The 24,159-nt window shown below is 38.7% G+C and overlaps 1 protein-coding gene across 3 annotated transcripts in view; it reads left to right on the forward strand.

The window, feature by feature from the left end:
- Nucleotides 1–24,159, forward strand: part of LOC124622596 (phosphatidylinositol phosphatase PTPRQ-like) — a 431,781-nt gene that overhangs the window by 38,492 nt on the left and 369,130 nt on the right. For 2 of the 3 annotated variants that reach the window (XM_047148348.1, XM_047148350.1), the window contains exon 2: nt 15,753–16,061. In XM_047148348.1, coding sequence (XP_047004304.1) covers nt 15,753–16,061 — 309 coding nt within the window. Of the gene's footprint in view, nt 1–15,373; nt 15,484–15,752; nt 16,062–24,159 lie in introns of all 3 variants that reach the window. The other variant, XM_047148349.1, reaches the window with a different exon arrangement.

Consider the following 24,159-nt stretch of genomic DNA (forward strand, 5'->3'; position numbering starts at 1 on the left):
AAAATTGCCCTTGGAATTTGGTATTTTTTTGTGGATAGTACACGGTTTTTGCTGTTTCTTTTTCTCCGTTACACAGCTACACTGCAATTTTAAGTCTTGATCTAGTTATCTGCTTTAAATGTTAGCCGCCTGTTCACTCAGTTGCTCCTGCAGTTGTCCATGACCCATTGTACAGAAAAACCCATATTCATAGAGTAACAACAATGAAGGAAAAGACAGACTGCTACTTACCATAAAGAAGGCTCATCAGCTTGCAGTCAGGCACAATTAAAAGGTACTCACTTATAGGTTTTGGGCACTACCTTCATCGGTAAAAGACACACACACACTCACACACACACACACACGCACACACACACACACACACACACACACACACACACACACACACACACAAATATTGACTGCTATGTTAAAAATTCTTTAGTACACAGCTATGAAACTAGAAACCAATACAATCTGCATCTATAGAGGAAAAATAAAGTTAAAACTCAGCAGGGCTTGTTGTACAATGCCATTAAATTATATAATAAACTACCCCAAAATATAAAAGATATTGATAAATTGAACAGTTCAAAACAAAACTAAAAAATTTTTTATTAAATAAAAGTTATTATGCAGTAACAGCCTACCCCCATGAACCATGGACCTTGCCGTTGGTGGGGAGGCTTGCATGCCTCAGCGATACAGATGGCCGTACCGTAGGTGCAACCACAATGGAGGGGTATCTGTTGAGAGGCCAGACAAATGTGTGGTTCCTGAAGAGGGGCAGCAGCCTTTTCAGTAGTTGCAGGGGCAACAGTCCGGATGATTGACTGATCTGGCCTTGCAACACTAACCAAAACGGCCTTGCTGTGCTGGTACTGCGAACGGCTGAAAGCAAGGGGAAACTACAGCCATAATTTTTCCCGAGGGCATGCAGCTTTACTGTATGGTTAAATGATGATGGCGTCCTCTTGGGTAAAATATTCCGGAGGTAAAATAGTCCCCCATTCGGATCTCCGGGCGGGGACTACTCAGGAGGACGTCGTTATCAGGAGAAAGAAAACTGGCGTTCTATGGATCGGAGCGTGGAATGTCAGATCCCTTAATCAAGCAGGTGGCTTAGAAAATTTAAAAAGGGAAATGGATAGGTTGAAGTTAGATATAGTGGGAATTAGTGAAGTTTGGTGGCAGGAGGAACAAGACTTTTGGTCAGGTGCATACAGGTTTATAAATACAAAATCAAATAGGGGTAATGCAGGAGTAGGTTTAATAATGAATAAAAAAATAGGATTGCAGGTAAGCTACTACCAACAGCATAGTGAACGCATTATTGTGGCCAAGATAGACACGAAGCCCACGCCTACTACAGTAGTACAAGTTTATATGCCAACTAGCTCTGCAGATGATGAAGAAATTGATGAAATGTATGATGAGATAAAAGAAATTATTCAGGTAGTGAAGGGAGACGAAAATTTAATAGTCATGGGTGACTGGAATTCGAGAGTAGGAAAAGGGAGAGAAGGAAACATACTAGGTGAATATGGATTGGGGGAGAGAAATGAAAGAGGAAGCCGCCTGGTAGAATTTTGCACAGAGCATAACTTAATCATAGCTAACACTTGGTTCAAGAATCATGAAAGAAGGTTGTATACATGGAAGAATCCTGGAGATACTAGAAAGTACCAGATAGATTATATAATGGTAAGACAGAGATTTAGGAACCAAGTTTTAAATTGTAAGACATTTCCAGGGGCAGATGTGGACTCTGACCACAATCTATTGGTTATGGACTGTAGATTAAAACTGAAGAAACTGCAAAGAGGTGGGAATTTAAGAAGATGGGACCTGGATAAACTGAAAGAACCAGAGGTTGTACAGAGTTTCAGGGAGAACATAAGGGAACAATTGACAGGAATGGGGGAAAGAAATACAGTAGAAGAAGAATGGGTAGCTCTGAGGGATGAAGTAGTGAAGGCAGCAGAGGATCAAGTAGGTAAAAGGACGAGGGCTAGTAGAAATCCTTGGGTAACAGAAGAAATATTGAATTTAATTGATGAAAAGAGAAAACATAAAAACGCAGTAAATGAAGCAGGCAAAAGGGAATACAAACATCTCAAAAATGAGATCAACAGGAAGTGCAAAATGGCTAAGCAGGGGTGGCTAGAGGACAAATGTAAGGATGTAGAGGCTTATCTCACTAGGGGTAAGATAGATACTGCATATAGGAAAATTAAAGAGACCTTTGGAGAAAAGAGAACGACTTGTATGAATATCAAGAGCTCAGATGGAAACCCAGTTCTAAGCAAAGAAGGCAAAGCAGAAAAGTGGAAGGAGTATATAGAGGGTCTATACAAGGGCGATGCACTTGAGGACAATATTATGGAAATGCAAAAGGATGTAGATGAGGATGAAATGGGAGATACGATACTGCGTGAATAGTTTGACAGAGCACTGAAAGACCTGAGTCGAAACAAGGCCCCCGGGAGTAGACAACATTCCATTGGAACTACTGACGGCCTTGGGAGAGCCAGTCCTGATGAAACTCTACCATCTGGTGAGAAAGATGTATGAGACAGGCAAAATACCCTCAGCCTTCAAGAAGAATATAATAATTCCAATCCAAAAGAAAGCAGGTGTTGACAGATGTGAAAATTACTGAACTATCAGTTTAATAAGTCACAGCTGCAAAATACTAACGCAAATTCTTTACAGATGAATGGAAAAACAGGTAGAAGCTGACCTCGGTGAAGATCAGTTTGGATTCCGCAGAAATGTAGGAACACGTGAGGCAATACTGACCCTATGACTTATCTTAGAAAATAGATTAAGGAAAGGCAAACCTACATTTCTAGCATTTGTGGACTTAGAGAAAGCTTTAGACAATGTTGACTGGAATACTCTCTTTCAAATTCTAAAGGTGGCAGGGGTAAAATACAGGGAGCGAAAGGCTATTTACAATTTGTACAGAAACCACATGGCAGTTATAACAGTTGAGGGACATGAAAGGGAAGCAGTGGTTGGGAAGGGAGTGAGGCAGGGTTGTAGCCTGTCCCCGATGTTATTCAATCTATATATTGAGCAAGCAGTAAAGGAAACAAAAGAAAAATTCAGAGTAGGTATTAAAATCCATGGAGAAGAAATAAAAACGTTAAGGTTCGCCAATGACATTGTAATTCTATCAGAGGCATCAAAGGACTTGGAAGAGCAGTTCAACAGAATGGACAGTGTTTTGAAAGGAGGATATAAGATGAACATCAACAAAAGCAAAACGAGGATAATGGAATGTAGTTGAATTAAGTCGGGTGATGCTGAGGGAATTAGATTAGGAAATGAGACACTTAAAGTAGTAAAGGAGTTTTGCTATTTGGGTGACAAAATAACTGATGATGGTCAAAGTAGAGAGGATATAAAATGTAGACTGGCAATGACAAGGAAAGCGTTACTGAAGAAGAGAAATTTGTTAACATCATGTATAGGTTTAAGTGTCAGGAAGTCGTTTCTGAAAGTACTTGTGTGGAGTGTAGCCATGTATGGAAGTGAAACATGGATGATAAATAGTTTGGACAAGAAGAGAATAGAAGCTTTTGAAATGTGGTACTACAGAAGAATGCTGAAGATTAGATGGGTAGATCACATAACTAATGAGGAGGTATTGAATAGAATTGTTGAGAAGAGGAGTTTGTGGCACAACTTGACTAGAAGAAGGGACCGGTTGGTAGGACATGTTCTGAGGCATCAAGGGATGACAAATTTAGCATTGGCGGGCAGTGTGGAGGGTAAAAATCGTAGAGGGAGACCAAGATATGAATACACTAAGCAGATTCAGAAGGATGTAAGTTGCAGTAAGTACTGGGAGATGAAGAAGCTTGCACAGGATAGAGTAGCATGGAGAGCTGCATGAAACCAGTCTCAGGACTCATGACAACAACAACAACAATGCAGTAACAGACTACCTGAATTAAAAAATGTACTGTAATTAAAGTAGCCTGCATTGTAATACATGAGGAAATAATTATGATATGAAATCCAGAATTGTACAGTACTATAAGAAAATTACATAAGGTTATAAAACTAATGGTTCAAAATGGTTCAAATAGCTCTGAGCACTATGGGACTTAACATCTATGGTCATCAGTCCCCTAGAACTTAGAACTACTTAAACCTAACTAACCTAAGGACAGCACACAACACCCAGTCAACACGATATAAAACTAATGTAAGATACTTTAAAAACATGTGTAAATATTAATTTTATGTGTATAAATTGTAGGTATATTGTATTGTATATGATTTTGCTGATGAAATCCACACAATGTAAATTGTTACATGGATTAATAAAGGAATCAATCAATCAATCAATCAATCAAACACCCACACCCACACCCACACACACCCACCCACCCACCCACCCACACACACACACACACACACACACACACACACACACACACACGAGCACTCCTCATGCACACGCGACCACAACTCCAGCTTCTTCGGCCAGAATACAACATCAAGTGGGATGCAAGCAGGAATGTGGAAGGGGGGGGGGAGGTAAGGGGAAGTTATAGTAGTGTCTGGGGGGGGGGGGGGGGAGAGACGAACACTGTCTCTTGGAGTGTTCAGGGACTAGACTGCCAAGACTGCCAACAGACACAGCATCAGGAGGTTGTGGGTTAGATATGTGGGGAAAAAAGGTGAAAAAAGGAAGAGGAGTGGGGAAACATGGGTGGATGCGTTTACAGAGAACTGCAAATAAACAGGGCGGAAGATGAGAAAGGGGGAGGAGATGAGAGGACAGTGGCATGGCCACTGTTGGGTGGAGGGCCTGGGGACAGTATGTTACTGTAGGTCGAGGCCAGTATAATTACAGGAATGGAGAAAGTGTGGTAAGGATAACATCCATCTGTGCAGTTAAGAAAAGCTGACTCCTTCACTACCCAAGCCATCCTTCCTTCCACCACCAGCTTTTCTGAACTGGTCAGATGGAAGTAATCCTTACAGCACATTCTCTGCTCCCATAATTATCCTGGCCTCAACCTACAGTAATATACTGTGCCCACACCATTTGCCCAACAGTTGCAACCCCCTCTATCCACTCATCTCCTCCCCATTTTCATCTCCCACCCTGTTTGTTTGCAGCCTCCTGCACAGTGTATCTGCCTGTCTTTCCGCACTCCCCTCCCTTTGTTCTCCTTTTTTCCCCTACTTCACTGCCCCAACCCCCTGATGATTCATCTGTTGACATTCTATTCCCTGCAGCATTTGTCTTTCTCCCCACCTGTACACTACTATCCCTACCCCTCGCCTGCCCCCTTGAGACTGCTGCTTGCATCTTCCATGATGTTGCATTCCAGCCAGAGATGCTGGAGTTGGTGGTCCTGCTTGTGTGTGTGTTGATGGTGTTTGTGTGCCTCTCTCTTTTACTAACAAAGGCAGTAGCCAAAAGCTATATGTGAGTGTCTTCTCATCGTGCCTGTCAGCAACTTGATGTGTCTTCTTTATGGCAAGTAGCAATCTGTCTTTTCCTACATTGTTAATATTCCTACCTGGAGTTTCCATTGTTAGATCCACAGAATAGGAATTTTTGGCGGGATAATTAAATTCATCATCTACTTTGTGTTTTTGACAAACTTCATACCATTTTTAATCGTTGCTACCTAGATCAGAAAGGTTTTCTTTCTTCATGCAAATTGACACTTTTTCTTCATGATTGGTGAGCTTTTTGCATTAAGTTTGTCAGTTTTGCTCAGATGACTTTGATCAATATGTACTATGGTGAAGTGTTGTTTTGCTCAGGTAAATTATGCTAAATAGTGTAACTAAGTCAACATTTACAGCTATGTTAAAGTTTGTATTTTCTATTGTACTTAAGCCTTACTGATGAGAATGCTTTATTGCACTTGTGACCATCATGACAGCTCACATCTATTTCATGAATAACAGCTGGATTTAGGAATAAATTATCAGCTGCTGTTGCACTGTGTTCTTCTATTTGTACCGGCAATACAACTGAGAACTGGATATGACAGCAAAACTAGACATCCATAACCCAATGTGTCATCAGTCAGAACCACCAACTCTGATATTATTTAATCCAGTTCAAGGAATAAAGACAGGGTATTTATAAAATGGTTACCAGTTTCATTTGTCAAATATGAATAATGGAAAAAAATGATTATGGTTTTTCAATTAGTCATTAATGATCCTTTTTTGTATTACATGCATACACTTTTGTGTTTATATAGGGAATTACTTTAGCAAATAAAGAGCAGTTTTGAGGGGGGGGGGGGGGGGGAAGAAGAAAGAAAGACAAAAAAAGAAATAGTAACTTTCTTTAAGAAAAAGGTAGCTTTCCTGAAGAGTGTGAAATTCTCATTTAGAATAACAAAACTGTTTTCTGTATTTTCTAGTTACAAATCCCTATGAAGAAGTCATGTATGATTAACAAGACATGTATAATATTGTTATTAACAGGTAGTCTTAGGTAACGCAGTGCATAATCCAATGACATTTTGATCATACGTTAAGAATATCTGTGAACGAAGTTTGTATCCAAATGTAAGAATGATGGAAATTCCTAGCTGCAGCAAAATAATAATGGAAATTCCTGGGTGGAGCAAAAGAATAGTGGCAGTTCCTGGCTGGAGCAATAAATATTTAAAATTTCATTTTCAGAGGAGATCTGGTCAGTGGCAGGAGATCTTTTTATTCATGAGCTAGATAGGATACTGTCTCTCAATAAACGTTTTGGTAAAGTTAATGGCATATTTCAACAACTCCTGCTTTCCACTGCAAATGCAGCATCTGTAGATGGTGAAGCTGTAAGACAGAGACTTTTTGACATGGAACACATGACAGCTGTCAAAGTGGAAGTGCTGTTGGTGATTGGTGTGTCTGATATTATGTCATGTAGAAGAAGGTGTAAGTAGATGAATGACAAACACTAACTTCACTTAATGAAGGTTTATTCAGCCCTTCACATACAAGAGCACAGAGCGAACTGCCTCCAGCCAGAACACATATGGTATATATACAGCTACAGAACATTCCAGTACAATGCTTCTTGCCATTTGTAGATACTTCTTGAATGTACTTGAACCGAATATAGAAATTAAAATTTTACAGTTCAGGGGAGCTTTGGACGCACAACCCTCCATGCAACAGTCTACTATCATCACCTTTACACTACGGCTACTCCTTAAGAGAACAGCATCTCGGCGTTACGTCCTCCTAAGCCAGGAATGAGTCATCAGTCCTGCATACTCCAACTCCCAATGACTGATGTTTGCTCTGACGGTGATCTTCTTAGAACTTCCCTTGCCACTTCGTTCTTCGTCACCTTTCCCCTTGTTGCCTGTTGCTGAAGCTTCGAATTTACCCTGGGTTGCAGGATCCTTATAGGGCTTCATTTGAAGGATGTGGACCGTATCTCTGATCTTTTGTCATCTAGTGTTTGGGTCAAAATCTTCAACTTCATAAGTAACATCAGACAACTGTCTTACAACCTTATAAGGTCAAAAGTAGCGCCTGAGGAGCTTCTCAGAGAGACAAACCTGCCAACCAGGAGTGAAGATCCAGACGAGGTCTCCAGGCTGGTAGACAACTGGGTGGTGGCTCGCATCATACCTTTGGCGATTGTGTTCTTGAGCTCACAGCGTGCAGAGTCAAGCTAACTGCTTAGCTTCCTCAGCTCTCGTTAACACCTGGCTGATGTAGTCATCATCCACATCATCATGAAGTAACAGAAACACAGTGTCCATCATCGCCATCGCCTCACACCCATGCACTAGGAAAAATGGCATAAATCCTGTGGTGTCTTGTTTGGTGGTGTTGTAGGCAAATGTCACGAAAGGTAGCACCTCATCCCAGTTGCTCTGCTCAACATTGAAGAACATTGATAGCACATCGGCCAAGGTCTTATTAATGCATTTAGTAAGCCTGTTAGTTTGTGGATGGTAGGCAGTCATCATGTGATGAGTAATGTTGCACTGATGGTTTATCTCTGTCACAAGATTCGACTGAAAAACTTTCCCTCAATCCTTAATTAATGACCTTGGGGCACCATGTTTTAATACAATGTCTTCCAGGATGAATTTGGCTACCTCAAATGCTTCAGCTGTTTTAATGGCTTTTGTAATGGCATAGTGTGTCAGATAATCAGTGGAAACAATAATCCATCTATTGCCACTAGCAGACATTGGAAATCATCTGAGAAGGTCAATCCCAACACGCTGGAAAGGCGTTTCGGCTGGTGGAATTGGTATGAGTCGGCTAGGTGGTTTCTGAGGAACTGCCTTTCTCCTCTGGCACTCTTGACAGTGCGGCACATAGTGACGGACACTCCTAAATAAACCTGGCCAGAAAATTCTCTTGCGGATCCTATTGTATGTCTTAATAAATTCTAAATGTCTGGCCTCAGGTGTGTCATGGAATTTCTGTAGAACATCTAAGGGCATGCATTTAGGAATCACTGGTAGCCACCTGTTTCCAAATGGATCGAAGTTTTTCTTGGAAAGTAATCCATTAACTATCTTAAATTGTCTGTTCACATCATCTGACCAATTTAAGGCAAGCATAATTTGAGATATCTTGCCGTCCTTCTGCTCAGCAGAGAAATTCTGGAGTGCAGCAAGACAGTCACTAACTTCATCAAAGTCTTGGTGGTCCTCCACAGGGTTTCTTGAGAGACAGTCGGCATCTTGGTGTTTTCTTCCACTTTTGTACACTATGGTAATATCATACTCCTGAAGACATAGTGCCCACCAGGTGAGTCATCCTGTTGGATCCTTAAGACCTATCAACCAACAAAGTGAATAATGGTCTGTAACAACTGTGAAAGGCCTTCCATAGAGATACTGTCAAAATTTGCACATTGCCCAGATCACAGCAAGACATTCTGTAGTTGAGTAGTTTCTCTTGGCTTTTGTAAGTGTCCTAGAAGCATAGGCTATAACCTTCTCTTTTCCATCTGAAAACTATACCAGAAACGCACCAATCCCATACCCACTGGCATCTGTGTGTAGTCCTTTAGGTGCTCCCTCATCATGTAGACCAAGTACAGGGTCAGTTGTCAGAGCTTTTCACAGCACATCAAAAGAATCTTGTTGAGCAGCACCCCAGATAAATTTAGCATCGGCTTTTAACAACTCTTGAACTGGCCTGGCTTTGATACAAAAGTCTTTACTGAAACGATGGTAATAAGAACATAATCCGAGGAAGCTTCTCACATCTGCAATACTTTTACCAGGTGTATACAACCCGGGACAACCGGGAGATCCAGGAAAAACCTAGGAATTTTTTCATCCAGGAGAAAACTGGGAAATACCAAGTAATTTTTTAGAATTCAGGGAATTTTTCATTGTTTTACTTTTCAGTTATATTTTTGTAACACTGACTGGTAAGAACCAATACTTGATCAAAGGATTGTGCTGTATCTCACTACTGCAGAGTAATACTGCAGCAATAAAACATGAGAGAGAGAGAGAGAGAGAGAGAGAGAGAGAGAGAGAGAGAAACCGAAAATAAAACTAAGTTGCCATGGAAATGCGCCATATACAGCAACAAAACACAGTGCTCACACAAGCGTCTGCCAACAGCAAAATGTGTCAATGGCTTTAGGAAGACTATGTAATGCTTCATAACAGCAAATTGCCTGGGATGAGCGTGACATCACAACTAGCTTGCATTTGATTAATTTGAGCAGTTGCGAGTGAGCTCATACGCATGCACAGTTGAGTCGCGTGTGAGTAATACCTTCTCCCACTTCTGGCTACAGAAGTGTGGCAGTTAGCTGTATAAGCAGCAGACAAATACCAACCGGAAAAAATTTTACTTGTGCACCTAAGCTATCAGATTCATGCATGTGGAACAGGTCTGGATATAGGGGGCAGGGGGCAGGGAGCAGGGGGCAGGGGGCAGGGGGCAGGGGGCAGGGGGCAGGGGGCAGGGGGCAGGGGTGTCTGCCCTGGACAGCAATTTCTGGGGGGGGGGGGGGGGGGAGACTTTGTTTCACAAACTGCCTAGCATCCAGCACACATTAGTCTATCGATGATCCACATGATTTTGAAATGCATCCCCATTGAATAACAGGTAATAAAGATTACGTATTATCTTCTCGGTGTATCCAAGAAAATGAAATTTTGATAGAAATTTTTTTTGCCAGAACGCTACACTGGTAAGGGCTATTTGTACAGTACCCGGCTAGCAGCTGAACATGTAATAATGCCTAATGCCTAACCGGAGAATAAACACAGCATAACTAAAATGGTGATTGTGGCAGTGTTAGTCAAGTTAACCGGCGAATAAGTTTCAACCCTGGCAGGAATAGTTACAGAATTAGTGATGACAAGATTGTTCGTTAGAATGAGGAATGAGAAGCAATGCGGACATCCCACAAATTATGGAAGAAAATGACGATTCCAAATTTATATAAAAATTTCGTACTACTACTTTTCGATCTCATGCTCCAGAAGCTAGAGCGTATGAATAAAATGTAAAACTACTTCCTAACATGAAACTTTTTGCTAGTAATAGACCTAATTAGTATTTGATATTGCTACTCCATGATTATATTCTGTCATGTTATAAAAATGTTATAAAAACCCACAGACATGGCATGGGAGGTTTCTAAGATGCTCATCTGTTCTACAATTAACGGCTCAGTGTTTGCTAAGCAAATGTGTTTTGGAAGGATCTGTGGTTATCAGTGACAGTTAACTATACACAATTCATTGAATCCATTCTTAAACGAGATGACAGAGGTTGGGATGACCAAGTTATTCTTCTCTTACATTCCATTACAAGATCCATGGGTTGATGCATGGCATGACACATGACAGTTACCTTTCTAGCTCTGACTGCAGGAATGATCACTTCATCCAGCACAAATAGTCTCCACACTCTTGGATGCGCATTTATGTTTGGAAGCCCTTCAAACTTCTTTCATGTAATTCTTTTTTGGTGCATTGTCTCGATATACTAGCTCCATTTTATGAAGTCATCTGCTGTCAAAACCTCCTTCAGGAGTAGGGCTTGATACATGTCCTAAGCAACACCCTTCATGAGATGTGCAACCTTATCTCCCTCCTTCATTCTAGGAACCACCATTTTACACAGCTTCAAGACGTCTTGAATGTAGGATGCTGTCGTTTCTCCTGGATGCTGTGCCCTGTACTTTAATTTATCTTCAGCCTTGCACTTCTGTCGTTGTGTGCCACCGAAATACTTGTGCAGTTCCACCTGGAATACTTCCCAGCTTGTGAACTTCTCCTCATTATTCTCATACCAGTGTTTGGCAGTGACCTCCAAGTAGAATAATATGTTAGCCAAACACACAGTGTCATCCCATTTGTTAAATTTGGCTGTACACTCATATACCTTCAGCCACTTGTTTGGCTCTTGGTCATCGTCACCAGAGAACCTGGAAGAATGTCTCATGTGGTGGCTCACAGTTGCTGTCATCATAATGTTCTGTTCTTCTGTCTCTGATAGATTGCAATCTGTTGAATATGGCTATAACTCATATTTCTCGCCACGTAAATGGCGGCTCTGCCATGGCCTGCTGGGAGCCACTGTGTCATCGATAATGTGTGGTATCACAAGTTCCAATACCTGGTGCCTCCAATTAATATTCATCATCATCATCATCATCATTTAAGACTGATTATGCCTTTCAGCGTTCAGTCTGGAGCATAGTCCCCCTTATAAAATTCCTCCATGATCCCCTATTCAGTGCTAACATTGCTGCCTCTTCTGATGTTAAGCCTATTACTTCAAAATCATTCTTAACCGAATCCAGGTACCTTCTCCTTGGTCTTCTCCAACACCTCCTACCCTCTACTGCTGAACCCATGAGTCTCTTGGGTAACCTTGCTTCTCCCATGCATGTAACATGCCCCCACCATCTAAGCCTGTTCGCCCTGACTGCTACATCTATAGAGTTCATTCCCAGTTTTTCTTTGATTTCCTCATTGTGGACACCCTCCTGGCATTGTTCCCATCTACTAGTACCTGCAATCATCCTAGCTACTTTCATATCCGTAACCTCAACCTTATTGATAAGGTAACCTGAATCCACCCAGCTTTCGCTCCCATACAACAAAGTTGGTCGAAAGATTGAATGGTGCACAGATAACTTAGTCTTGGTACTGACTTCCTTCTTGGAGAAGAGAGTAGATCATAGCTGAGCGCTCACTGCATTAGCTTTGCTACACCTCGCTTCCAGTTCTTTCACTATGTTGCCATCCTGTGAGAATATGCATCCTAAGTACTTGAAACTGTCTACTTGTTCTAACTTTGTTCCTCCTAGTTGGCACTTAATCCGTTTATATCTCTTTCCCACTGTCATTACTTTAGTTTTGGAGATGTTAATCTTCATACCATAGTCCTTACATTTCTGATCTAGCTTTGAAATATTACTTCGCAAACTTTCAATCGAATCTGCCATCACAACTAAGTCATCCGCATATGCGAGACTGCTTATTTTGTGTTCACATATCTTAATCTCACCCAGCCAGTTTATTGTTTTCAACATATGATCCATAAATAATATGAACAACAGTGGAGACAGGTTGCAGCCTTGTCTTACCCCTGAAACTACTCTGAACCACGAACTCAATTTACCGTCAACTCTAACTGCTGCCTGACTATCTATGTAAAGACCTTTAATTGCTTGCAAAAGTTTGCCTCCTATTCAATTATCTTGTAGAACAGACAATAACTTCCATCTAGGAACCTGGTCATATGCCTTTTCTAGATCTATAAAGCATAGATACAATTCCCTGTTCCACTCGTAACACTTCTCCATTATTTGGCATAAGCTAAAGATCTGGTCCTGACAACCTCTAAGAGGCCTAAACCCACACTGATTTTCATCCAATTGGTCCTCAACTAATACTCGCACTTTCCTTTCAACAATGCCTGAGAAGATTTTACCCACAACGCTGATTAAAGAGATACCTCTGTAGTTACAATCTTTTCTGTTTCCATGTTTAAATGTTGGTGTGATTACTGCTTTCGTCCAGTCTGATGGAACCTGTCCTGACTCCCACGCCATTTCAATTGTCCTGTGTAGCCATTTAAGACCTGACATTCCACTGTATGAGTAAAACTTTACACTTCTATATATTAGTAATTACAATTCCATTAACTAACACCAATAAAAGACATGAGTATTCTTAATTCTGACAGAAAAATTATCATGTCATACTTCTATTAGAGATACAATTTGTTTTTAGTTTGAATAAATGAAAACAGCTCTCTTTGATGACTAGAAATATTGGAACTTTAATTGTTAATCACTCCATAATTACAATAGCAAAATTATTTCTACCATGTGCCTGAAGTTTGTATTATGTACAAATTGTGATGGTACATCAGCTTTTCATCCAACATGTTTCCTTCCTTCTGCATATTGGTGAAGCCCAATGGAAACAATGTCAAAACAATAGCTTAATGTAGAGCAAATTACTAATTTGCTGCAAAAGAAAATCTTCAGTGTATTCGAATCCAGATAGCCAGAAAAGACAAAATCAAAGCAGCAGTTTAAATTGGTGTAAATTACTGATATTACAGAAATGCCCTCTTTGGGAGAGTGGGGATGAGACTGAAAAATGGATACAGGATCCCAAAAGGGTTGTGGTTTTTGGTTTTACAGCGGGAAAGTCTGGATTGGTTTTTCAGATTATGGGAAGCTGTGAGTTACACAGGGATGGTGTTGCACTCACTGACAAGGGGTTTAGGAAAAGAAGACAAGGCCATATTAGAAGTGCAGAATTCCTGAGAGATGGAAGGGGAGAAGGGGCATAATTGGAGGGATGTTGAAACTGTTTTAAACAATCTTCTTTGTGGGGTTTTCGTTGGATGTTATTAGTGAAGTGCATGGCAAAGAAATGTTTCCACTGCAAAAGAATGAGTAAAGGAAAGAAGGTCCTTTACTAGTCCATTGAGGCTGAACTTTGGTTTTGAGCTGAAAGTGAGGGCTTTAGGAAGTACTGAGATTTCTGCAGGGGTCAGAGTTTTGGTGGAAAGTTTGACAATAGCATTATGGGAAGGACGTTCAAGAGCAGCATGTTTCATGGAGGGTGGAGAAAGTTTCTGGGGATGTGAAAGATGGGTAAAGTCAGCAAGGCATGGTTGGGGAGCTCTTAGGGGTTGATTTTGGTCAGGGGATGGATCAGAGTGATCATAAGACAGCAGTAGCTGGACAGCTTCCTCAGATAGTACTGAAAATGTTGTTTCAATTGTTGAAGTACAAAAGTTTCTATTTCAGTAATAGCATTCAGAAACTTGTGATCTCAGAGTAAAAGGATTTTGTGAGAGGAGTAGAGACTGTCATGTATGGCTTGAGGTTGGAATATATTATTATAAAGGATCATATTGGTGAAGGTGAGAGACTGATGGAACTGGAAAAGGTGAAGGTTGTTGCAGCAGGATAGGTGACAGCCTGAAATGCCAATTTCAGTGGTAAACCCATTAGGTGGGAGCCCATGTGTCATACAGGATTTCAGAAAGAGGATGTGTGATTGAAGTTTTTGGAACTAGTGGAGTAGAAGAAACAGAGATTCACGGTTCGATGGTAAAGAGACAAAAGGAATGATAGAAAAATGTTAAATAAGGTTAAGAATAAGTATGTGAAAACTTGTAATTGAAGTGTTATAACAGAAATAAATGGTAGGTACTATTAGAAAGCTATGTAGGAAGTTAGAAGAAAGGTTAGAAAATGTTTATAAAAGCAGGATGTTGTAGGCGTACTTGTAAACAGACATGTTTCATTGCAAATTGATATGTGTAACAGTAAGTAGTGTTCAGACTGTTTCGGATGACACAGGTACTTAAATTGACAGGATCAAAGCAAACTAACCAAATGCTGGACTTTGTTGCCAAATGTTTGTTTAGAAGTTTAATTCACTGATAGGAGAGTGGAAAATGCAGTCAATCTACAAAGCAGATTCCTTACAAAAACTTGTTTGACCAATCTTAAAATACTGCTCAAGCGTGTAGGACTCATACCAGATAGGACTAACAGGGTATTTTGAATTTATATAAAGTAGGGCAAAACAAATGCTCTCATGTTTGTTTGATTCGTGACAGTGAGTCACTAAACCACTGAAAATCTGAAGTGATACATGCTTGAAGACAGTCTACTGCAAAGGTGCACTTACATAGCTTATAGAACCCAGACATTTTTCCCATGCTCTGTAGATAAATGGACTGGGAAGGCATCCTCACGTGTGGTATAATAGGAAATACCTGTTCCCACACACTTTACAGTTGTTTGTGCAATATTGATGTGTACATGCATAGGGGCATTTTTATAACCATTCTTGCCAAAATTTAATTTATGGAGTCCACTTCATTTGTACTAATTATTTTAAACTCGCATCTTCAGGTTATGGAATTATTGTATCTGGTAACATATAACATGCAATCAGACCAGTCAGTGCAAGAACTCCAACACAGCATGTTGGCGGAAACTGTCTGCCACCATGCAGCCACATGGTAGGAATGCCAATTTGCTTTCAACCTTAACAGCCTTTCTCTGCATTCACATTTCTCCTCGTTTTGAGCCTATAAGCCTCCAGATGTAATACTTAATATGCATTTCTTAACAGTGCCCCTCTCATTACATATATACTTTTGTTGCTTGTATTGTTGCCATATTTGTAATTAGTCATTGAACATAGTTCTCTGACCATGTTGTCATGATTAATCATAGTCAATAGAATGTAAATGCTATCTTTTCATTCCAAGACTGTATTTTGTTTCAGACTCTGTGCAGAATCTTACTGTGTCAGATGTGACATCATCATCTTTTATTGTTTCTTGGGAGCCACCAGTCTATGGGACTGAATCTTTTATTGAAAGATATGTAGTTTACATAAATTGTTCAAATGAAACCTCAGAAGATTCTTGTGAGATGGACTGTTCACTAATTATAGACAGTGTAGATGCAGATCGGACTGTTTATATCTTCCAAAATGCTACACCTTTCACCACATATGAGGTGACAGTCCAACCAGAATCTAATTTAGGAAGTTGGTTGCCAGCTACTACAGGGCTACGTACTGATGAAGACCGTAAGTATATATCACAAATATGGAACATTTTCCTTTTTGTCACAATAAGGTTTGGAGAATTTTTAAACATAATTTTTGAATTTGTTATAAAATAAATATAATAGTGTGGATCATGTGCAAGAAAGAACAGTTAATCAGCACATTCCCTTAAAATGTAAGGCTCATATATAAAAAGGATGAACATGAATTATCAACACAGGAAAATGGCAGAACAAGTAGAATATCAGGAGAAATGCTGCATCTTTGAGAATATCAGCCAGAAATCACTGAAATTGAACTTCTAGATGGATACAAATTAATATTGTACTACTAAGAAATATAAAAGGAAAAGAGGGTGCCTACACATGAAAATCATAACTAACTTCTGTGGTCTATGAATTAGTGAGTACTGTACTCTCTATTTCCTATATTAATTAGGCATTTATGCTGAACTCTGTGGTTGTCAATACAGTTTAGGTATTAACTAGCAAGCTGCATTGTCATTGTACAGGTATCACTAAGGATTTACAGCTGCACAGCTTGTTTGGTGCAGTGGTAAGAAAATGTATACACAAATTTTCCTCAAGCACCCATCTGTCTATTATTGATAACTGCATAAAATCCCTACTGTATTTTCTGGGGAAAGTAGTGTTCATAAATACACAGAAAAATGTTGGTGGTAGTAATTTTTGGTATTAATGTAATGACCACAACCAGGAAGTGAATTAGTTGTATGATACAATGGCATTATTGTGATCTGTTGCTATGATATGAAATGAATCAGTTTAACAGTTATTCTACATTTTCTTACTGAAAATATGCCAACACGTTGACCATTTACAGCACTGTTGTAAGTTTTTATTTTTATTCCATACATATATGCATTGATTTGTACTTACTTAAATTCAGGCTCTCTCTCTCTCTCTCTCTCTAATGCACACACACACACACACACACACACACACACACACACACACACACACACACACACACATGAACTGGAACGATGTTTATAGTGCTCATGACATGAATGAAAAATATAACAGATTCATGAACAATGTCAGTAGCATGTTTGAAAACTGTTTTCCTCTAAAAGTTATTCAAATTAAACATAAGTCTATAATAAAACCATGGATAACACAAGGAACGTAAGACAAAAAGGAAAATGTATCTGTTGATCAAGAACAGCCCCAATGCTGATGATTTAGCTAAATACAAGGAATACTGTAAAATATTAACAAAAGTAATTCAGACATCTAAACAAATGCACTACGAAAAGAAGATTGCAATGTCAGGGAACAAAATAAAAACAATATGGGATATAGTGAAAGAAGAGACTGGTAGAACAAGAAAGGAACAGGAGCAAATAGCATTAATTGTGGGTGACACATTGGTAACCAATGGGCATAGTGTCGCAAATCTATTTAACAAGTACTTTATATCTGTTACTGATAGAATGGGATTGTCAGCATCAGTAAATATGCCCTTTCAATTTCTGAAACTAGTCTTTACAAATAGCTTCATGTACATGAATATGTCACTCACTTCACCAAAAGAAATAACTTCCATAATAAAATCTTTAAAAACAAAGCATTCTAGTGGTTACAATGAAATATCAGCAAAGTTAATTAAGGGATGTTCTTCAGAGTTTAGTACAATTCTAAGTTACTTGTGTAACCAGTCAATTATAACTGGGACATTTCCTAACTGGCTAAAATATGCAGATGTGAAGCCTCTATTCAAGAAAGGGGATAAAGAGATACCATAAAACTACAGACTGATTTCACTTTTGCCAGCATTCTCAAAAATTTTAGAAAAAGTAATGTACAGGCAGCTTCTCAACCATCTGACCACAAATAATATATTATCAAGAACACAGTTTGGATTTCTGAAGGTTTCTGATATCGAGAATGCTATTTACACCTACAGTGAAAATGTACTTAATTCATTAAATAAAAAATTACAAGCAGCAGGTATTTTCTGTGATTTATCAAAGGCATTTGATTGTGTGAACCACAACATTCTTTTAAATAAATTAGAATTCTGTGGTGTCACGGGCAGTGCTGCAAAATGGTTCAAGTCATGCCTCGCTAACAGGAAACAAAGGGTGTCAGTGCAAGGGACTAGTGAATTAAGTCCTCAGTCATCATCAGAATGGGAAGAAATTACATGTGGTGTCCCACAAGGCTACATCTTAGGGCCATTGCTCTTTCTTCTGTACATTAATGATCTCTCATCAGTTACACTGCCAGTAGCAGATTTCATTTTGTTTGCAGATGACACAAGTATTGCAATAAATAGTATGTCGAGTGTAGTTCTAGAAAGCTCTGCTAATGATAGTTTCATGGATATTAATAAAAATGGTTTAAAGCCAACTCACTGACATTAAACTTCAAAAAGCCTCACTATATGCAATTCAGAACCTGTAAGAGGTTTCTACCCAGCAAATGCATAAAGTATGAAGAAGAGCAGGTAGAAGAAGTTGACAGTCTTAAATTCCTAGGATTACAACTTAATAATAAATTCAGTTGGGAGGAGCACACCACAGAACTGCAGAAATTCCTTAAGGGTACAAATCTGTATTTGCAATTCGAGTGTTAGCAGACATAGGTGACATAAAAATGAAAAAGCTTGCATACTTTGCCTACTTTCATTCCATAATGTCATATGGTATATATAATAGTTTGGGGTAACACTTCAAGTCAAACAAAAGTTTTCAGAGTCCAAAAGCGTGTAATACGTGTTATTTGTGGAGTAAGTTCACGGGCGTCCTGTAGAAACCTCTTCAAAGAACTGGGTATACTAACTACTGTCTCTCAGGATATTTACTCCTTAATGAAATTTGTCCTAAATAATATGTCTCTTTTTCCAACAAACAGCTCAGTTGATACATACAACACCAGGAACAAAAATGATCTGCACAAGGACTTAAAAGCACTTACTTTAGTTCAAAAAGGGGTCCACTGCTTAGGAACACTCATCTTCAATAATTTGCCAGCAAACATAAAAAAATTAGTTACAAATAAAGATCAGTTTAAAAGGAGCCTGAAAGACTTACTAGTGGGCAACTCCTTCTACTCCATTGGCGAATTTTTTTAATAGAAACAAATGATGTATTGTATATACTCATACTATTAGTATTGTTATTTCAGCTTAAAAAATGATGTATTGTATATACTCATACATTAGTATTGTTATTTCAGCTTTTAAAAAAATAAATAAAATAAAAAAAATTGACATGTTCCACATCCATGAGGATCTCCTCAGCACGGATCTATGGAACGAAAAACTAATCTAATCTACACACACACACAGACACACACACATCACAATTAGACTATATTATTACATATTTAGAAATTCTTCTGTGAAGTCATGGGAGTTGCCAAGCAGACATGATTCCAGATTGTGTTTGAAATTAATTTATTATCTTTTTATCATTGAGCAGATGCTCAGATTTGCAATGGGTGACTTCCACAGTCCTTCCTGTGTTACGATAAGACTGAGTAAAGGATAGTGTAACTCATTTCTCCTTCTAGTATTATGTTCATGAATGTTGCTCTTGTTTTCAAATTCTGAAAGATTGTGGCATATGATTTCCAGTTCAGGGACAGGCCATTTTCAGAGGCTCAGTTATTAATTTTCAAGAAAATTTTATTTACGAGTGTTGAAGTTTCTCCATTAGGCTTGACTATAATACTTGCATCATCATCAAAGAGGACTATTTCTGCTTCTTTGATATATGATGACATATCTTTTATATGCAACAAGAATATAAACAGACCCAGTATTGATCCCTTTGCTAGATCTAGCTTATAGTAATGATACCACATTCTGAAGATCCTGTTTCATTGTGTACACTTTCTGTGATTCTTGATGTGACATAACACATACTTTTAGTTAGATATTATGAAAACCAGTATCTAGCAAGATCTCTACCACAATATATGAGCTTCTTTAGGACAGTACAATGAACGGTGAAATCAAATACTTTTGTCGAGTCATGGAAGATACAAGGGTGCCCATATCATCCAGGGCAAGGGTGGTAGGAGTGGGGGTGGGATGGGAGGTGAGGGTTGAGGCCACTCTCTAGCTATCAGTAAACTAAAAAAAAATGGCATAGCCAGTTGTCTTTCTTTCAAGAGAATAATTTAAAAGCTGGTATTGTTCAGGTTTAAATAGTGCAGGAACTGGAACTTTTTAATGGCTACTAAAAGTCACCATTCATCTTTGAAAATATTGAAAACACTCCATACCCCCAGGTCTTTTCCCACCCTCCCCCCAAAAACTACTGTGTGGGTGCTCTTGAGAAGATACATATGGGTTAAACACTCCATACCCCCAGGTCTTGTCCCACCCTCCCCCAAAAACTAATGTGTGGGTGCTCTTGAGAAGATACATATGGGTCAAGATACATATGGGTCAAGAAGTGAGATTTGTCAATAATTATTAACATCTATCTTATGTAATCTGATTCATGAACTGAGCAAATAGCATGTTTCATGGAATGACCCTTTTTCAATTCCAAACTCAAACTAAGAATGTTATTATGAGAGAGATGTGATATGGTTCATGCATATGTAATCTTCTCTAGTATGTTTGAGTGGTAGGTAAGAAGTGAGATTTGTCAATAATTATTAACATCTATCTTGCTACCTTTCTTGTAAATATGTCTGACAGTAGCACATTTCAACAATAGTAGGAAAAGCCTAGATTGATACTCATTGTAAACATGCCCTGTTGAGTTGCAGGAAGACACAACAAAATGCAGGTTCACATTATAGCTTTTGGCCAAAGCCTTCCTCAGCAAAGAAAACACACATACATTCACACAAGCAAGCACATGTCATGCATCATGACTGCCATCACCAACACCTCCAACCAGAAACATTTCAGTTTGTCTGGAAATACCCCCTGTAATAGTGATGTATTCTATTGGAACTAGAACAGTGAAATAAGTAATTCTGAATATGCAAAATGCGGGAATAAGGCAAGCTATATTTTAACATCTATTAAACTACATAGAACAGTTAATTACAGCCCATAGTTAAGGTAATGCATTAGAGTATACAAAGCACTGTCATAGAGGTCCATTACACTCCTTCCAATACACTTTGCCCCATACACACTCGCAAAATTAACCTCCCCCCCCCCCCCCCCTCCACCTTTGAACAGATATTTCAAATGTCACTTTCACAAGTCAAACCATATTGTCTCACTACCTTCCAAAATTTCTCCTTTTTCAAGGGTTTGGTTAGTATGTCTCTTCTGTGCGTAAATACTTCAGTATTCCCTTTCTCTTTGTGATCCCCTATAAAATAGTGCCTTATATTGATGTATTTGGTTCTGGCACTGGTAAATTGTTTCCAGCTATGTTTATGGCTCCCTTGTTGTCACAGATTATCTTGGTGCTTTCCATACTAATATTATGCCCTATATCACAATAGAGTCATGATCCACAGTGCTTCTTGAATTGTGTGTGACAGAGCTATATACTCAGCTTCTACAGTGCTCAAGGCTACTGATTTCTGTCTTCTACATAACCAAGGTATAAGTCCTCCCATTAATCTAAAACAACATCCAGTAATGGAATGTCTGCTCTCCTACTCACTTCACCTAGCTGCTTGACCACAGCTCTCAAGCTTTATATTTATCATTTTACAATGTCTTAATTTATAGTCTGTTGTTTCCCTTAGATATCTAAATATCCATTTAACAGCTCTCCAGTGTTTCTGTCTTGGGCTTTTGCAGAATCTGCTTACAACACTTGTTCAGAAAGTAATATCAGGCTTTCATGTTTCTGACAAATATAAAAGGCTCCCTACTGCCTCTAAATGTGGTTAATTTTCATTGTGCTACACTTGTTCTTCATTGGTCATTAACTGGGTTCCTGATTCCATAGGTGTAGATATGGGTTTACAGTCATTCAGGCCAAACAGTTTCAAAATTTTCTTTGTGTGTGACAATTGGTTATGTGTAACTCTTCTGTCTTCTTATTTTTAAAAATCTTCACACCTGAATAATATTTTAACCTCTCCCAAGTCATGCATGTTAATCTTGGTTTTTAACTGTCTTTCAAAATTGTTCATCTGTTCTTCATCTTTAGTTAGAATGAAGAAATCATCCATCCATGCAGCCAGTATTGTGACCTCTTCTTTCTTCTTCTATGACAAAGACCAGGCCCTGCCTTAGATTGTTTCATACCCATCTTTAGCAAGGTTTTCATGAAAACACCCATTCCAGCAATGGCCACTCTGTTTCAGTCCATAAATACTTTTCTTTAATCATCAAATCTTCTCTTTTTCTATATGAGTTTTTCTAGCTTCTTCTGGCGGGATCATGTATATTTCTTCATCTAATTTCTCATTTAAGTAAGCTGTTATCACATTCATTTGGTGAATTAGTACTTCTTGTTTTATTGCCAAGGCTAAAAGGTATGTAAGTGATTCATATTTTACCACTGGTGCAAATATTTCTCCGTAATCTATCCCTTCTTTTTGTGAACATCCCTTGATTACAAGTCATGCTTTATATTTTGGTGCTGCACTCTCATGATTTTTTACACTAAACACCCACAGTGATGGTAATGGTTTTTTACTTCCTGACATTTCAACCCACTTGAAAGTTTCATTTTGATAAAATGACTCTAATTCTCTTTCCACAGCTTCTCGCCATCACTGAAAGTTAGGACCACTCTTCAACTGTTGTAGGTTCATTATTAAAAGATTGGGCTCATACATACATTTCATAATCAGGGTATTCTTTAGATTTAGATACATGAGAAGAACATCTCAAAATATTTTCTTTCTCTTCTTGATCCTCTAGAACTTCATCTTCATAGTATGTATGTATGTATTCATTGCCACCTTCTTCTTCCCCGTCTTCATTTTCTGTTTCTTATCCAGAATTGGTATTTCTTGAACTTGATGATGTTGAAGAAGTGGCTGTACTCTCTTGACTATACTCTTTCATTTTGTTTTTATCATTCCCAAGGAATACAGCATCTTTACTAGTCAGTATCTCTTTATTCGTAGGATTCATGAGTCAGTACCCTATGAGTCTTCACTATAGCCTACAAAAATATATTTCTTAGACTTTGGGTCCCAATTTCCCATCAATTGTTTCAGGATTTGTACCACAGCTTTGCATTCAAAAACTTTTAACTTACTTAGATTTTACTTCTTCCCTATCCACACTTTGTATGGGGTTCAATGTTTATCACTTTGGTAAGCAATCAAATACACAACTGTTGACACCATCTCTGCCCAAAAGCATTACGGTAACCCAGCATCAATCAACATATCAACATACTTCTTGCTTTTTCAAATGTAGTCCTATTTGCTCTCTCTGCTACTTCATTCTGGGCTGGACTGTATCTGGTGATGGTTTGATGGCTAATTCATAACTCCTTCAAATGTTTCTTGAATTTTTGATTGGTATACTCTGTCCCATTATCAGATCTCACAGTTTTTAATCTTCTTTTCCATTTCTCTTTCTACCATATTATGAAAGTTCTAAAAAAATATCACTCACTTGATCTTGAGAACTTAGAAAATAAACATGGTTAAATCTAGAATAGTAGTCTATAAAGGTAACAAAACAATGACTTCTTCCTGTAGATTCACACTCCATCTATCCACAAACATCTGTATGTATTAACTGCAAGACATCTGTACTTCTGCTATGGTTGACTTAAAGGGTAGTTTAGTCTGTTCCCCTTGTATACATTTATTGCAATCTTCCATTCAATGACATGCATTTTCTGTTTAGGTGCCCATTCGTCTATGCCATAAGAAACCTACATTTTGCAGAGTACACATAATGGTTTGCAACTTCATCTATGCCTTTAGCAGTATCTAAATTGAAAATTCCCCTATCATTTGTTGCCTTAGCTGTAACTTCCCCATATTGGCTAACTATTTTGCTACGTTTACATCAAAGGTTACTCTGTTTCCCTTCTTGGCTATTTCACTTACAGGTAATAACATAACTGCAACATCTTTTACATAGCAAACATCATGTGCTATAATATTTTCTTGTTCTACATTAAGATAAATTTTCCCAGCAAGCTCACACTGTGCCTGGAACCATCCACATCTGTGGGTATACCAATATGCAT

The sequence above is a fragment of the Schistocerca americana genome, chromosome 7 (genome assembly GCF_021461395.2).
Source record: "Schistocerca americana isolate TAMUIC-IGC-003095 chromosome 7, iqSchAmer2.1, whole genome shotgun sequence".
In the NCBI taxonomy this organism is placed as follows: domain Eukaryota; kingdom Metazoa; phylum Arthropoda; class Insecta; order Orthoptera; family Acrididae; genus Schistocerca; species Schistocerca americana.